The following is a 17587-nucleotide window of genomic DNA, read 5'->3' on the forward strand; positions in this document are numbered from 1 at the left end:
AAACCTCAGACTCGTCATCCTTCGCTCCGTCTCCACCGCCATTCTGACAATGCATAAATTTTTAGAACTCTAACCGGAAATAGGGCGAAAAGAGAGGGGGGAGGGGAGAATGGTGTGGAAAGGGGGAAATCAATAAATTACTGCTTTCTGATTATATGATTCTAGAGCCTTCTCATAATCGGTTTTTCTCTTAGCAGCTGTGGCGACGTATGAAGCCTTCTCCAGACAATAGAAATAGTAGTCTCAGAAGCTAATAGCGCAAATATGTCTATAACGTACACAGTTATAGAAGCGACTGTAATTATTTTCCCATTTATGCGAAATATTCTGCATGAACTCTGAATCTGAAGTTCAAGACTACTTATTCGTTTATAACTAAGAGAATTGGTAATTCTTTGGATTTCTCGCCCGAATTTTACACGTTCTTACATTTCTCAGATCGGTGAGAGAACTTACAGAAACAGACAATGATTTCCATTTATCTCCACCGGCTTTCCCAACCTGAATTTAACAGATCTCAGAAACTAAATCAAGTGAACAACAGAACCGGGAAGAAGTACCGAAACTTGCATCGAAATTGTATTTAAACAAAATAGTATTATAGAGTTTCAGTACTGACAGCAGAAATGAATCTGTTAGCAGGAAAGTTCTCTTTGTACATCTTCCTAAACTCCTCTCTGTAATTCGCATCAACACGGAGATCAACAAAAGGAAAATCTGTCTAAGTTGAAAATAAAATGTAGATCCGATGGATCTCTTCGTTAAAATATCAGTCGTATTCTCTGGCCAAAGAAAAACGAACATGAAAATGAAGAACGCTCCAACTTGTCTTCTTTTCGGAGCATCAGAATCTTTCTTCATTGATTTCTCTTTCTTCACATAAGCATTTGTGTTAAGTTTCTTCACAATTCTAGAGAAATTGATCATTATGAAGAGCACATTACAAACAAAAAAAGTCGAAAGTGGACAAACATGAAAGCAGTAAAATAGATTTAACAGAAATTTACTTCGCTTCAGGTTTTTGGTGAGCAATCGAAGTGATCGCAGGTTTCTTGTGAGCAATCGAAGTAATCGCGAGCGGAAGGAATTTTAGAGAGAGTTCGTCTCATGGCGTCTTTGCACGATGACTAGATGAGTACAGAAAGAGAGGCAAAATACAAACTGGGGAGACGATAAAAGAGAGTTAAGAATGAGTTACGGATCCCAGGAGCGGAAGGAATTTATAGATAGTTCCGATAGAATTTCGATTTTCTGGCGGGAAAGAATATTTTCGTTTATCCTCTTAAGGACATTTATGGATCAATAATATACAGTCACGTTTCGTTCACCTTATGCTTTCTGTTTTACGGAGAAAATTTCCACATCATATGCTCATTCAGAAACCTCCACCCATATTAACCAAGGGTATTTTGGGATAGGGGTTTATGATTCCTAGGATGGTGTGGTGAATCTTCACCATGCGTGGTTCCTGCGTCTAGACACAAATCATGCTTTTGTGCGTGAGAAGATTATTCAGCCCCTAGTGAAATCGAAATCGCATCCAAATCAATGTCTCTATGTGCATTTTCATTGGCTATTGTATTGGTCAACGGCTACACGACTGGTTAACATTCTCTTGCCCACATTTGATTTTGATATTCTTTCTTAAATGATTCTGGATGGACAACCTATTTGTACGTGTCTGTGATACAACCCCAAAATTATATGTAGATATTACTCAACAGCAACAACAACAACAACAACAACGCATAGTTGAGCAAGAGGCTGAGGTGGCGCAAGCTGGGGAAGCTGAAGTGGCATTAGAAGCTACTAGACAAGCTGAGGTGGCATTGGAAGCTACTAAACAAAGAAGACCTCCCAGCTGGCTCAGGGATTATGTAGAGAGTTAATTTCCAATTGGGTTACACAAGTTGTGATTCTGTTGGATTAGTTGTTACAATTGAGAAGACCCTGTTACTCTCCAATTCTTGATTCCGTTACATTAGAATCTTTCATTGTACAAGCTTTAAATAGCTATTGTAAAAGGTTAGATGGGAATAACGAAATGATCAATTTCTTCTGTTCTCCTTTTCTTTTCTCTCTCTCTCTCTCTCATAATTCTAACCCTTCTATCTCCTTTGGGAGCTGAACCACTGTTCAGCTTGTTCTTATCTTCTCCTCTGTTCTCATCACTGGTGCTTTCATTGAGATTCTTCCATGGTGAAGGTACTAGAACCCAGAGAATGGAGGATAACGTTCGTTCTCTTCTTGATTTCAAGAAGACTGCGAGACACAACTACTGTTGTTGCATCAGAGCAGTTTGGAGATCAATCAAAATCTTCAGCAATTCATGGCCACGGTAGAAACACAGCTCAATGATATCCATTTTCATCAAACTAACCAAGCCCCTCGTTCCAATACCGACATTCCACCATTGCAGCCTGCAATTTCGTCCTCTGCTCCACCGATGAAGCATATACGGCTGGATGTTCCTCGCTTTGACGGGTCGAACCCTGCAGATTGGGCCTTCAAACCTGAGCAGTTCTTCCGTTACCACAATACACTTGAGGATCAATGTCTGGTCATTGCTTCTTTCCATATGGATGGTGCTGCTTCATCTTGGTTTCAATGGATGCACAACAACAATCTTCAAGGTTCTTGGAAATCCTTTTTGGCAGCACTTCTTCAACGATTCGGTTCGACAGCTTTCGATGATCATAGGGGTTCCTTGTCTAAGCTCCAGCAGACTAGGGATGTTGCTGCATACCAGGCCCAGTTTGAACAATTATCCAATAAAGTTAGTGGCCTTTCGGAACAATTCCTCTTAAGCTTCTTCATTTCAGGATTAAAACCAGAGCTCAGGCGTGAGTTGTTAATCTCCCAGCCTACAACCCTCCTTCAAGCCATGGCTATGGCTCGGATGCAAGAAGAAAAATACCAAGAACTTCAATCTTTATGGCCCAAATCCAATTCCTCCACAGGTCTGTTTCGATCTCCACACAACCAACCTGCTATATTACCAACACCCCCTGTCAATTTACCAACAACCCCAGCCATTTTACCAACACCAACCATCCATCATCCTTCTCAGATTCCCATTCGCAGGTTGACTTCCGCAGAAATGCAGGCCCGTAGGGAGAAGGGGCTCTGTTTCAATTGTGATGAGAGATATACTAAGGGACATAAATGTAAGCATCGTTTTTTTTAATCGATAGCAGAGGATGATGTTGATCGGGAGCATATGAGCATTGTAGAGGAACCGACATCGAGACATCGAAGTTAGTTTACATGCCTTGTCAGGGAAATTTGCTCCCTCTACAATAAGGTTAATGGGTACATATGCAGATAGGCAAATACAAGTGCTGATTGATAGTGGGAGCACCCACAATTTTGTACAAGCGCGGGTGGCACAACTACTGCAATTGCATATTGTTCCTATTAGAGAATTCAAGGTGCTGATAGGTAATGGTGATTACCTCCTTTGTTCAAAGAAATGCAAGCCAATTTCCTTACAATTGCAAGGCCATACTTTCACCATTGAGTTATACTTGTTACCAATTGAAGGAGCCGAGATAGTTCTTGGGATTCAATGGCTGGAGCAGCTGGGTCCTATCTTAACAGATTATAAGCATCTTACCATGAATTTTGAATGGGAGGGTCGCAAAGTTCAGTTACAAGGAGAAATGGCTGTCAAGCACGACCCTGTATCTCATCATCAATTGGCTAAAATGACAGCTGCACAAACTGTAGCTTCATTTTATCATATGAAGATGGTATCTACAGACATTAATTTCGAGACAGAGCAAGAGGGGCAGCTACCGCCCTCTGTAGCACAAATCTTGGCAGAATTTGAGGTTGTGTTCAGAGAACCAACCCAACTACCTCCTACAAGGCAGTTTGACCATCGAATACACCTACAATCTGGGGCCAACTCAGTAAACGTTCGACCTTATAGATATCCTCAATTTCAGAAAGCGGAGATTGAAACTTTGGTGCAACAAATGCTGACCAGTGGCATAATCAGAGTGTCCCACAGCCCTTTCTCTTCTCCAGTGCTCTTGGTTAAAAAAAAAGATGGTTCATGGCGTTTTTGCATTGATTACAGGGCTCTCAATGCCATCACCATAAAGGATAAGTTTCCGATCCCTACTATAGATGAATTACTTGATGAACTCCATGGTGCTACTGTTTTTTCAAAAATTGATCTTAGATCTGGTTATCATCAAATTAGGGTTGTGGAAGAGGACATTCATAAAACCGCCTTTAGAACTCATGAAGGGCATTATGAGTTACCATCTCATTCACAAATCCATGATGTATTCCATGTTTCTCAATTAAAGCCTTATCGCGGTCCTACTCCTTCGCTTGCTGTACTGCAATTACCCCTTGTCAATTCGGCTGCTCAACCAATAGTTGTTCCGATAGCCGTTGTGGGCCAACGACAGATTTGGCAACAGGGAAGGCTTGTACCTCAAGTCCTGGTACAGTGGGATGGGCTGTTACTGGAAGATGCCACTTGGGAATATTTCTCTGCCTTCCAGGCCTTATACCCTCATCTCAACCTTGAGGACAAGGTTTGTTTCGATGGGGTAAGGAGTGATACAACCCCAAAATTATATGTAGCTATTACTCAACAGCAACAACAACAACAACGCATAGTTGAGCAAGAGGCTGAGGTGGCGCAAGCTGGGGAAGCTGAAGTGGCATTAGAAGCTACTAGACAAGCTGAGGTGGCATTGGAAGCTACTAAACAAAGAAGACCTCCTAGCTGGCTCAGGGATTATGTAGAGAGTTAATTTCCAAGTGGGTTACACAAGTTGTGATTCTGTTGGATTAGTTGTTACAATTGAGAAGACTCTGTTACTATCCAATTCTTGATTCCGTTACATTAGAGTCTTTCATTGTACAAGCTTTAAATAGCTATTGTAAAAGGTTAGATGGGAATAACGAAATGATCAATTTCTTCTGTTCTCTCTCTCTCTCTCTCTCTCGTAATTCTAACCCTTCTATCTCCTTTGGGAGTTGAACCACTGTTCAGCTTGTTCTTATCTTCTCCTCTGTTCTCATCAGTCTGCTTCATATACAATTAGACAATAGGTAATTTAGACACATCCCTAGCTGCCAATTTGGTTTTGCGGCTTGTTTATTTTGAATGCTAGGAAATTTTTTTTATAGGCAAAAAAAATTCATTCGAGCAAAAAAAGAGGAAGATTATAGGTTACAAAATCCAAAATAGAATCATTTCTAACTCTCCAAGCCAACCGATAGGCTATTAAAACCATGCTCTGACATTTATTCTCAATCTTAAAATAGTCAAATTGTTTAGAAATATTCTTGATATCGATCAGAAAAAGCAAACATTTCCCAAGATCACCTTCTTTGATCATGTTGGAGAAGTTTTACAATCTCCTCACAATCCGTCCAGACTGTGGTGGCGGTGAGCCCTAAACGCCTTGCCTGATGCAGTCCTTCGAGAACTTCTCTACTTCGAATTCCTATGCACTCCATGCATATCCTGAATTTAAGGATGCACAAATGCAAGATCCATCTGAGAAAATAACTGCCGCCCAATCGGCCATGCAAGAAGCAGATTAAAAACTCCCATCATAGACTATGATGCAAGATGTTCTCCGAACAAACTCCTAGTAATCAGTCCATGGTATCACAGGATCATGAGCCAGTGAAATCGCTTCTGGTTTTGCGGAGCTGAGAAGATTTAGATTGTGATTCCATCTAATATATATTGGACATGATGCTTTGAGGATTGAGAGACTTAACATATTTGCAACAGTTAATTCTAGCAATCCAAGGAAAATTATCCTCTACAATTCCTGCCCGGTCCATTTCCCCAAGTCCCTCTAATAGGGGGTTGGATCCCACCCGGGCAGGGGGTAAGGTGGTCATTCTCTCCCCCCCCCCCCCCCAAATTAGAGGAAATTGAGGAAATGGACGAACAGGGAAATTGAAGGGATAAAGATCCGCAATCCAAATAAAGGAGCAAGTGATGACAAATACCTATAAGAAGAATGAAAAATCTGATTTACAAAGCTGCTAGTGACATCTAAGTTGGATCTAAACGATACCAATACCAAGGCCCACAAAACCCTTCCTTTGTAGGAAAAGCCTAGCCCAAAAGAAACTTCTCAATATCAGCAAATTCGCTTGGAAGTAGCCATATATGATAGCTCCTCGAAGAGATTTGTTTCTCCCCTTATTATTATTATTTTTTTTTTAATTTTGATAAATTCTTTCTCCCCTTATAAATACCCGAACTAATAGCAAAAATTTAAAGGGTCCAAAGCATATCATCGCAGGCACCAAGAGGGCCTTAATTCCTTTCTCAGATCATTTTAAATCAAATAGGCAATTAAGCCCATAGAATTCATGTATAGTCTTCTCCCACATATTATTTGAGGTTAGCAAAGTCCTTTGGAAAAATTAAATCATTTTATAAAAGTAAGAGCAACATACAAACATGACCTCTCACTTCAATTAAAAGAAAATGTGATGCATTACACACAGAGAGCACACTAACTGAGTACAACATTGTAAAAAAATTCATATCATAAGATCAACTCCAAACTCATTCAGATTTGGATGGGAAATGGTTCCCACCAGTCGCGATCTTGTACACATAAAAGCCAGTCATAAGAGCACTGCAAAAGAATGAAACAATAACTGTGCATCAAACCTTCTGAATGCTGCAAATACCCCTTACATTCAAAAGGGTTCATAAGCAGAATCAACTATGAGTAAATTTAGCATAATATCAAAGTGGCCAGCCTGCAGATGAATAACACCATTATCTCAAACATAAAGAGGGGCATGGGATAGTTTTCCAAAATGATTTGGTAATCTTTGCTAACATTGGAACAACTAAATTCTGTTTTTCATACCAATGGGGAACATCAGGACATTTGAAGAACACTCCCCAGAGATAGAAAACATCACCAATCCAAACAAAGAGAGGGGTATGGAATAGTTTTCAAAAATGATTTGGTGATTTTTGCTAACATTGGAACAACTAAATTCTGTTTTTCCTACCAATAAGGAAAATCAGGACATTTGAAGAACACTCCCCAGAGATAGAAAACATCACCAATCCAAACAGGAGAAGAAAATAATCGTACTTCTCTTTATGTATCTATGCTTAAAATATAGTCGCACTCATTTCCATACGTTAACGATTTCAAATAGCATAGTAGACCAAAAGAAATTGGAAAATCATGGCTAACAAGGAGAATAGTTGACTAAAACACGGCGTCATACAATCCAAGTGCATGAGACATGTAAAAATCCGTTCAGATATTTGTTTTGGTTGTAAAGAGAAAACGATGCCATAAAGTCTGAAAGCAGATTATGATTATGAGATATAGGAAATGCGCTCAGGGTAACCTGAGAAAGAATTGACACACAGTTCAAAAAGGGATAGGCATGCATAAAGTATAAACATCTACAGGGAGCATGCAGGGCCTTGTGAAATGCATGAATTCACACCTCTACATACTAGCTGGCATGCCAATAATGCTCATGCTCACTCATGCACAGAGATTCACAACCACATGCAGACACATTAACAAACACAGAAAAGCAAACTACTCAGATAGACCAATGCAGAAAGGAGCAAGGGTAAAATGATTAGAAGATGTAACAGAAATGTTAAGCTTACATCACCTAAGAATCCAATAATAGAAAGTTATAGGTCGACTAGCATGAGGTCCATCTCCTCAAGTACAATACTATCTTCCTTCAAATGAATGCAACACAAACTATGTAATGTATATGATTCAAGTTTAGCTCAACAACAGTCCATAGGAGACACAAAACACACGCACCATAGATTTGAGTAAACACTCAAGAAAAGCTTTAAGTCTTCGAATTCGGTTTACCTGATTGCAGCAACAACTCCAGCAGGCATTATCTTTGAGGTTTGGATGTACCGCTGCCCCATGACGAATGTAAGTGTGAATGCACAACCTGTACATGGACAATTTATAAATAACTGTAGATGTAAAATGAAGAAGTAAACACTTTCAGAGTCATGCTACAAAAAACAAGGAAACCCCTCCACACTTTTATGCTTCTACCAAAATTGATACTGACTGCTGAGTTAACATAAATCACTTGGATGTACTAATATGGTCTCTTCAAATGAAACAGAATAATTGGATCCATCTCACAAAATTACCATTTGCCAAAGATTAATACTGACAAATTAGCCATCAGAAATTCAACAACCTACTACAAATCAGATAAATATAGGATTCTTTTCTACCAACAAAGCAGACAAGACTGTTCCCCATCCTTCTTCCAACTGATATGATAGAAAGAAATGTCAGTGACCCATATCCAAGCCATCCAAAAAAATAGAACATGCTAGAGAGCACTAAAAATTATAATCAAAATGTGCAAGTTGTCCTGAGCTCAACACTCTTTACCCAGCAAGAATAGAGATCTCAGTTTCGAACCTGGTTTCAGTCAGGCTCGAAACTGAGATGTGCCGGATCTCTTTTCGAGGTTTCGACACTGGGTTTTACCCTGGGCCTCTCAGGGTTGAAGGTTGAAACTTGGGTTTCGACCTCGACCTTGGGTTCTGTTTCGGTCAGGCCCAAAACCGAGACAACTCAGATATTTTGAACAGTTTTGACTGAGATTTAGTTCCATGTTACCCAGTTAAATTGACTAGGTTTCAAATTGAAGTGAAAAACTTCACACAGAGTACTATGTTGTTCTCCTCACATGCAAAACTAACTCCTTATGGTTCAAAATGAGTTCCTGAGGTCAAAATCTTACATTGAATCAGTTGAGTAAAAATTTCTTATGCCTCTAGTCCATTAGAGGCAAATGATTCACATGGTTCTGTTAATCTTCCATAAGAGAAAGGCTAGATTTATGTCCAATCTGTTCAGTGAGTTGTATCTTAAATAATGAGAACAGACATTGATGCAAGTGCACCACAACCTAAAAGGGCCAGCACAAGAGGCCAGATCAAGACAACTCAGCCTGGCCAGGCTATTCTCAGCCTTGCCGTATACCCATTTGGGCATCCAAGACCCAGCCAGCACTCCCTAAAAACTGACTGTTTAATTTGTGCCTTTCTAGTTTGTCTTTTCATGTTCCTAGGTTAATCAATGTAGTGGGTTTTACTTTCCTATGTAGTATTAATTTGTCTTTTAGTTTTCCTAGCTAAGTAGTTATTATTGCTTGGTTGTAGTTTTCAATGTTTTGGGAACAACTTTCAGTGCTTTGGAATTCTAAGAGTTTCTTTAATATTATTTTGCTGTACTCAAGACTTCCAACTCTATATAATGCAAATCCTGGCTGCTCTCAAAGGCAACCATCGAATTTTACGGCATCCAGAACTTTGTGAAAATCCTCTCTTTGAGAACTTGTGAGAATCAAGTGTGCAACTTAGGCCTGATTTGGTATGATTTCTATTTCAATTTCAGGGGGTGATTTCTATTTCGGAAATTGTTTGGTTTGACTTTTACACCTTATTTCAGTGAAATAGAATTCAAGTGGAATAGAAATATTCATTTTATTTCACTCTTGCTCTTAAATGAGCACATGGTTAATTTGATGGGCAAAGTAGTAATTTCATGTTAAAAATAAAACACCATCCTTCTTCTTCTCCTCATGGTCTCACCACCACCACCACCACCACCACCACCGCTACCACCGCCACCATCGCCACCACTTCCACACCACTACCACCATTTCCACGCCACCACCACCATTCCCAAAGAAATATAGAGAATCAATTCTCAAAAATTGAACTACCAAATGAATTTTTTTATTTTTGAAATATTTCATATTGATTCAACCAAAACAATATCAATTTCTTGACCAAATATCTATTTGTTGACTATTTCATGAAATCAATTCAAAATTGAAATAGAAATCTTACCAAATCTGGCCTTACTTGTGAGAATCAAGTGTGCCTAGGTGGGACTCTAGGCTACCACCTATCTATCTCCATCTTCAACTATCATCATCACCATCATCCTCATCATCTCCATCATTCATTTTCCCCATCAACGCAAGTATTTTATTAGATCCAGATAATATTCTTTTCTAGAATTGGTCCTAGCGTGATAACCTCCTAAGCTACACCAGACATACTCAAGCTTCACTTGATTGCAATGAGTACCGAAGGAAGACATGAAATAACCAAAAATTTTTGGGATAGATATTGTTGATCATAGGATCCATGCCTCTATGTTTTGGTGATAAAACAACCTTGGATGGTGATAAAGTTGGGACTACTGACATGTGTATGATTGTGACAGCTCTAATCAATCCCACATCACAATGACATCAAAGAAAGTACTTGGTGAAGTTAATATAAAGCATCTTGGAGCAAAAGAGAATGGTTGTCTCAAGATTTAACTGGAGAGCTTTAAGACCCAAGCTGAAGAACTAAGTCTTTGAAGCATCATGAAGAAGAAGACTCCATTAGCATAGGTTTTTGTACTTTATTGTATTATCTTCGTAACCGCTGATGTATTGTCTCTCACTAGAGTTAAAGACCTCTAAATGCCACTAAGGACCTAACTGGAATACCCTTGAACTTAGATGGCTAAGAAATTCAACTGAAATCTGTTCCGACAACAGTTTTGTTGTTTGTGGTCGTCCGCCTCCCCTGTCTGTATGGCCACAGAGACGTCAGGTTAAACTGGAGTATTTTTTAAAGTACTTTTGTCAGAGGTCATCTGCCTGAAGGAAGGTGACATCCGCTAGGCCGGACAAACGTCCGCATAACCATGCAGGCGCCCGTGATCTTAAGGAGATGTCCAGAGAATCACATGGACAAAGAACCAGTAACCTTGACTCTCAGACATGTCAGAGTCCCTTAGCCAGTCAGACATTTGCAGGCATCCACTGAGCTGATGCAAACGTCCACAAACTTGTACAGAAGCCTACGTGGCATGAATTACAAGTTTACAACGGTAATAAATATAACCGTTGGAAATCCAATGGTTATAATTTTGACTGTTGGAGTTCAACAGAAGTCTGCTTACTGTTAGAGGTTGTCCGCTTGGTGCTTTTGCTCAAATTCAGAGTATTTTCTTCCTAACATAATGTGCCTATTTAAAGGGAACTATTAGACATTCAAAATAAGAGGGTGGACCTTGGTGCAACAGTAAGGTTGCTCCATTGTGACCAAGTGGTCACAGGTTCGAGTCTCTGGAAATTGCCTCTCCACAAAGCAGGGGTAAGGCTGCGTACACTATGACCAATTCCGCAGTGGCGGGAGCCTTGTGCACTGGGTACACCGTTTCCCTTAGACATTCAAAATAACTTTGACATAGCACTGTTTATGTGTTTTAACTATAACTTTGGGCTTTAGGGTTTTGTGAGAGATCGTGAGCATTTTGCCATTCCACCTTCTTAAACGTTGTATTTATCCTTCTCTCACTTTCTTGAAAGTGTTGTAAATTCCTTGTGTGGAAGTTTGTCCGCACAAGAGTCATGAGGTGACATTGTTGGGTTTTGGTGTGAGCCTTGGAAAACACATTGGATTTGTAGTGAGCAGCAAAAAAACTACATGTGTAAGGGTTTGATTGCCACCTAGAAAAGCAATTAAGATAGTGGAAATCCAACAGCTTGAGGAGCCTTGGTAGTTTACCTAGGGAGTTGCATGAACCACTCTAAATCTCTCGTTTTTCTCTCTTGCTTATTTCTCTTTTACACCCACACATCTTCTTGAGTGTGGGTGAGTATTCCAAAACTCCTTGCTTCCACGTTTATCCTTGTACGAAGTTTTTGAACTACAGTTTTAGTCTTTCAAATTTTTATAATCCCAATTCAACTCCTTGAAGATCTTCAATCCTAACAATAAGCAGTAATTATATCTGATATTCATCACAAGTCTTTCATTCATTTTGAAGAAGACGACCTCATTCTACAAAATATAAAATAATACACCTTAATCTAGGCACCCACATTGAGGTTTAAACATGTTGGTTTGGAAGACAAAATAGCTCCAAACCTCCAACTCCCTTATGCTGGACCTCCTTTCAATCTATGGTGAGCTAACCTAGAGGATGTCTCATAGAATGTGGAGAGTCTTAGGAGATCTGTAAACCTTTTATGTACCCACATAACTAATCAATTCCACAAGGGGAAATGACCTTTCTCAATAGTGCAACCAATAAATTAACACTAATGAAGTGCTAAATCTAGATAAAATCTATAAATTTTCCAGTAGGTGCACTTGTGGCATTTTAATTGTCTGTTAGTTACTCTTGTGGCATTTCATTTCTGCAAATAAATTATAAATTTGTTTAATCATACTTAAAAAGAGTTTGACCAAATCAATTAAGAGTCATGCAAGTGCTCCACTTAATAATTGGGTAAACAGTTAAAAAATACTAAAATGCCAACATGAAAGTCAAAGATTTTTTTTTTCTCCTTTTGGCAAGTCAAGTGAAAAACTAATTAAAAAGTAAAGAGACTAAGGGCTATACAGGGACAAGCATAAAAAATGAGCCAACCCTATTCAAGAATTAGAATGAAAAAAAAAAACCCTATTCCCCAAAAAAAAAGTGGTCCATTGAGACCTAATATCAAAAATATTGACAAATAGAAATTTTGAAGTTTGAGAAGCCCATCAAAGTAGGTAGTACTTAATCAATTATACTACCACAGAAGTTAGGACAGGATGACTGTTATAGTCAAAGGTGGTTATAAACATTTAACATGGAGAACAGGCTCACTTATAGTGGACTTAACCACATAGTTCATTTCATGGAGTCAAGCTTTCTTTTAAATCATTTACCAACCTTTTTATCATAACTATGTTCAAAAAGCATAACTACTAAAATATAATGGTTCAGAATTTAAAAGTCTGCAGTTCATAGAGCATTATCTTTCTGTGTCAGTTCACAGATTAAGAGATGGTTTGCTTCTTCCTTTTTGATTTTTTTGTCTGTCATACAAATCTGAGACAACAGTTGTCAAACTTCCCTGATACAACTTCAACTAAAAATTGAGAGAACACACCATAGTTGCCAAGGCGTCGCCTTGGTTTTTTTTCACCCCTCAATTGGCTTGGGTTGCGGCGGTCGCCTAGCTGCCTTGACAACTATAGAATACACTTAAGCAAAAAATTGGATGATTTGCAATATATGCATGGGTAGAACTGTTGAATTAAGAACTCCAGCAGTTTGTCTCAGTCTTTGCAAGGTGCAGATCAACGTGCACAATAAAAAAATCTCATGCTGGAAGGATCCTCTGCGCATGAAACTTCCTGCTTACTCTTTGCTTGTAGCTTTGAAGGGGGTGAAAAAGCATCTACAGGATTGACCAATAGCAACGAATCTCATTTATCTACTACCATATCCCTGGATGCCTTTTCCTGACTTTCAAATGCATGAGCATATGATTCTTTCCCCTCAAAGTGGAGACAATCACTCTTATAAGAAAGGGTAGAAAAAGGATGATTAATTCATGTTTCTGTAATCAGAATTCGACGGGTCATATAATCCAACACTAATTTGCAAAGGATCATAAATGATAAAATAGCTGCAATTCCAAACATGTAATTTCATAAAAGACCAAATAATAAAACCTTCTTGATCCTAGGCTTCAAAGAAAAAAATACTCCAATCCCTCTGACAACTAGTCAGCCTGATCCGATCTCTGGTAAGTAGCCACATTCGTACAAGTATATCTTAATGGGAACTCAAAAAAATTCAGACTGTCTCAGTTTCACCACTCCAAAACCGCAACATTTCAATAGATGCCTTCTTATAATCATGGTTTCAGAGTGATACTACTGAAACACATCGAGAGAACGAAGCAACTAAAAGTCAAAACTAACACTTATCCGGTCCAGCTTTTCTAAATTCAGTAAAAAATAGCGTATCCAGGATATATATATTAGCAAATTTATACAGCTACTCCCCAAATTCATGGTTTCCACCAAAGATGAATAACTCTGGATACAAACCACAAACCGAGCCACAAAAGAAAAGCAAAGAAGTATACCCGTCTCGAGAAACAATGCAAAATAAGAATTCCTTCGCTTTTCAAATGCTTTCAGGCTCACAACACCCGCAAGCAGCAGTAGAAATCCTGTACCAAGTCCTCCAGCCAACGAAGCTGTGCTCCCCCTCTTAAAATATCCAACAAGCCCTCCAGCAACCATGATCAATCCATACGGAATCGTAAAGCAAAAATCGTGCATTTTGATCAACTGGTATACCTTGGAAAAAATTTCCGAACAATCAAAGTAGTTTTAATCGATCAAGAACAAATCTAGGGCTTCAAGACCTCCCAATCTGAGGATCGTTGCTTTCTTGGCTTCTTACTGGAGGTAATAGTGGATTTCAGTTGGTCAACACGAAATAGAGCAACCCTCCCAAGTCCCAACCTCTCCGGTCCAGTCTCAAGACTCGAAGCACGCAGTTCGACTTTTCCAACCCATTGCCCCTTACCTTTATTCATAATGACGTTCATATCCCTAAGCTTCTGAATAAAAGGCTTCGTTCTTCGGGAAGCCTGTTTTTTCAATTTGTCTCCGAAGTTTCGGAGCTCTCACCACCCCAAAAAAGGAACTAGGGTTTCTATTTGAACTAGTGCTTGTTCTATCTCTAGGGTTTAAAGAATGGTCTGAGATTAGGGTATCTGAATTTCCATCTGTACATCTCTGAAAGCTAGAGCTTTCAGTTGTTCATGGTTTGACGTCCACCAATGCTGGCCGGTTTTCAGGCCCGAGTCCGAGTTCCGGCCGCTTACCGCCCTCTCTGGTTGGAGCTCAAAACCCTCTGCAACCAACGATTCTATCTTTCACAAATCCTTAGTAAAACAGAAATGGGAACTCAAGCACCCGCTAAGAGGCCTTTCTGCCCTTCGTGCTCGAAGCCTGCTCGTCTTTGTCTCTGTGCACGCATCAAGAACCCCTCGCTCGATAACACAATCGCGGTGACGATACTTCTACACAGTCAAGAAAGGAAACATCCTCTGAATTCTACAAGAATTGCTACGTTAGGGCTCAAGAATCTCACTGTAGTAACGGTTTCTGATGTTCATATCGAAGCGAAGTTTCTCATTCGTTTGCTCGTGCCGTGCCCAAGAGTAGTAAGGACACCAGGTTATTATCCGATATTAGGATCGAAACAACCTCAAAAACCATGCGCTGCAGGAATCGTTAAGAGCCCCTGCTCTGACCCCAAATTGACAAATGGGAACGAGGAAATATCAGATTTTAAGCAAGCTCTGGTCACCAAATCGGAGAAAAGCATTAATGGTGTGCATCACCACCCTGGAAACCTATTGCAAGATCCGACTCTGTTAACAAGCGATCTCACAGTTTTAGAAGAATGTGCATCAGCCATCAAAAGCAACGGAAAACTCCCGGAAAAGCAGACTGGCATTGAAATGGTTTCAACTCTACCAGTAGTAAAGGAAACAGCATCAGATACCCAAGCTGCTGCAAGCGAAGGGCCTGTCATCACTGCAACCATTGCCAAATGTGGCTACACCTGCTCTCTTACTCAGCTCAAATCTCCTCAAACCCACCCTGAAAAACCAGATTTCGATAAGCTTTTAGCCACTCAGGTCGGCCAAGATGCAATCGCCAATGGGTTCGTCGTGAAAAAGTTGCAGACAAAGCAACTGGATGGGAGCAATGAATTGGAAGAGTATGAAGAGTTTGAAATAATGGTTCCTCCTGGTTCTGCCCTCCTCTTCCCAACCAAGAAATCAATCGGAGTAGAAGCTGTTGATTTTAAGGTGAAGCACTTGATCGTTTTGGATGCAACTTGGGGGAAGGCGAAGAGAATGTACCATGAGAACCCATGGCTGAAGCTATTACCGCATTTGAAATTGGACCCAAGCAGTATGAGCTTGTACAGCGAAGTGAGGCACCAACCAAAGGCCGGGTGTTTGTCCACTATCGAAAGCATTGTTAGCGCGTTAAAGGCGTTTGGAGATGATAGTGAGGGCTTGGATGAACTCTTGGACGTGTTTGAGTCCATGGTTAGGGATCAGAGGCGATGCAAAGATGAAAGATTGAGCAAAACTTCTCCAGACAGCAAATCTTGAATGCTTTCTGCTTAAGAAGACAAAATTAATTGTTCTGTTCTCCATTCATAGTTCATACAGAAAGAATCATTTTTTACTCTTGAATCTTGATTACTGTTTCATTTTCAAATCTTTTTGTTTGAGGATAAATCATATCGATTCTAGATTAGCTTCTTGGATTTTCGGTGAATTAGAACTCTTCAAATGAAAATTCCAAATCATTTGGTTCAACTGTTCAACTGTTCAACTGACTACTCTCTCAACTTCGCATAATTAAGGGCAATAATAAATTTACTGTAAAAGTTTATATTTTCTGGACCAACCTGACCTGAAATTTGGCCCAACCAGATTGGGGTTTTCATCTGGCTGAGTTTGGATCGGCCGGGGTTTCTAGTTCCTACAAAAGGTTTCTTGGACAAGGTTTTTGGAAACCCTTTTCCACAAGCCACAGTCATGTTAGCAATCAAATTTAATTGACATGTTATCTGTTTCATCATCTATTCATGTATTAAATTTTAATTTATTTTGACTTCTTCACTGGTAAGTAGGGGAGGATAAGGGGAAGAACGAAAAGAACGAAACAATTTGCCATACACTTTTTACCTGTTTTTTTGTTCTCAGTGAACAAAAGAATGCCAAAGAACGTTTTTGAGATCGTTACTAAATGCACTCTAAGAGGCGGTGTCAAATTCTAAATACATCTATAGGGATCCACATCCACTGCTTCCATGGGCGGTACTTCCATCCTACTTCCACCACTTCTCAGTGCGCCACCTATTCTTTATGAGCATCCAACGGCCTGTATTGTATTAATTCAAATTTTTTTGAGAATCTGATGACACCCTCTTTGAAGCGGTTTAAACCCCTAAACCAAACCTACTAATCGAACTAAATTTCACTCAAACCAAACCCACTTCTAATCGAACCATTTTCACCCAAATTAAACCCATCTCCGTTTCACTCATCCCCATTTCATTTGAACGAAAAGCCCTAAAAGTTGGAGAACCTCTCCATCGCTCCATCGCTCAATGTTGTTCATATGCATCTTGTCTATGGCACCGTCTCAGACTATTGAAAACGCAAAGAGATGATGATGATTCAAGCTCTGTAGAGCGTCTTCCATTTCTCCACAGCCTCGTTCCTTCTCCTCTTCTTCCGAAAAATCAGTGTTGTGGGTATCCCAAGTGTTGGTTAGATGTATGAATGATTTTCTTTCCAATAGCTTTTCCCAGCTTATGTACTATCTCTTCCAATTGACCACTTCATATCCAACAGATAAAATGTTTTCCTTCATACTTGACTTTAAGAGTCCTACGGCTCCATTAGCTCTAATACAACAGAACGCGCTTGCTGATATTGTGAATGGACAGCAGCTGTTCAGGACAACCCTAATCAATATGATCGAAGGATTTGGATTCACTGTTGCGGTGTCAATTTTTTTTTGTTAAAGCTCTCTGGCTGGTGTTTTATAAATCTAATCTTGGTGTTCTAGTCAGCTTGTAGCTGATGAAATTCTTTTTCAAGCTCTCTGCTGTAGATCCATATCGTCAAAAGCAGCCACTAAAATTTGCTCTTGTTA

General features: G+C 39.6%; 2 protein-coding genes across 2 annotated transcripts; one reads left to right on the forward strand and one right to left on the reverse strand.

Moving 5' to 3' along the window:
* Positions 1 to 6558: 6558 nt before the first annotated feature.
* Positions 6559 to 14339, reverse strand: LOC122639852 (protein FATTY ACID EXPORT 5-like). The gene is made up of 3 exons (XM_043832855.1): positions 13972 to 14339; positions 7869 to 7956; positions 6559 to 6635 (listed from the first exon to the last, which is right to left on the reverse strand). Exons 1-3 carry the CDS (start codon positions 14168 to 14170, stop codon positions 6563 to 6565), a joined length of 360 nt encoding a protein of 119 aa, XP_043688790.1. The 5' UTR covers positions 14171 to 14339; the 3' UTR covers positions 6559 to 6562.
* A 196-nt stretch (positions 14340 to 14535) lies between these two features.
* Positions 14536 to 16082, forward strand: LOC122639853. Its single transcript, XM_043832856.1, has 2 exons — positions 14536 to 15076; positions 15188 to 16082. The coding sequence occupies exons 1-2, from the start codon at positions 14797 to 14799 to the stop codon at positions 16027 to 16029; spliced, it is 1122 nt and encodes a 373-aa protein (XP_043688791.1). The 5' UTR covers positions 14536 to 14796; the 3' UTR covers positions 16030 to 16082.
* The last annotated feature ends 1505 nt before the right edge of the window (positions 16083 to 17587 follow it).

The sequence above is a fragment of the Telopea speciosissima genome, chromosome 9 (assembly GCF_018873765.1).
Source record: "Telopea speciosissima isolate NSW1024214 ecotype Mountain lineage chromosome 9, Tspe_v1, whole genome shotgun sequence".
NCBI lineage: Eukaryota > Viridiplantae > Streptophyta > Magnoliopsida > Proteales > Proteaceae > Telopea > Telopea speciosissima.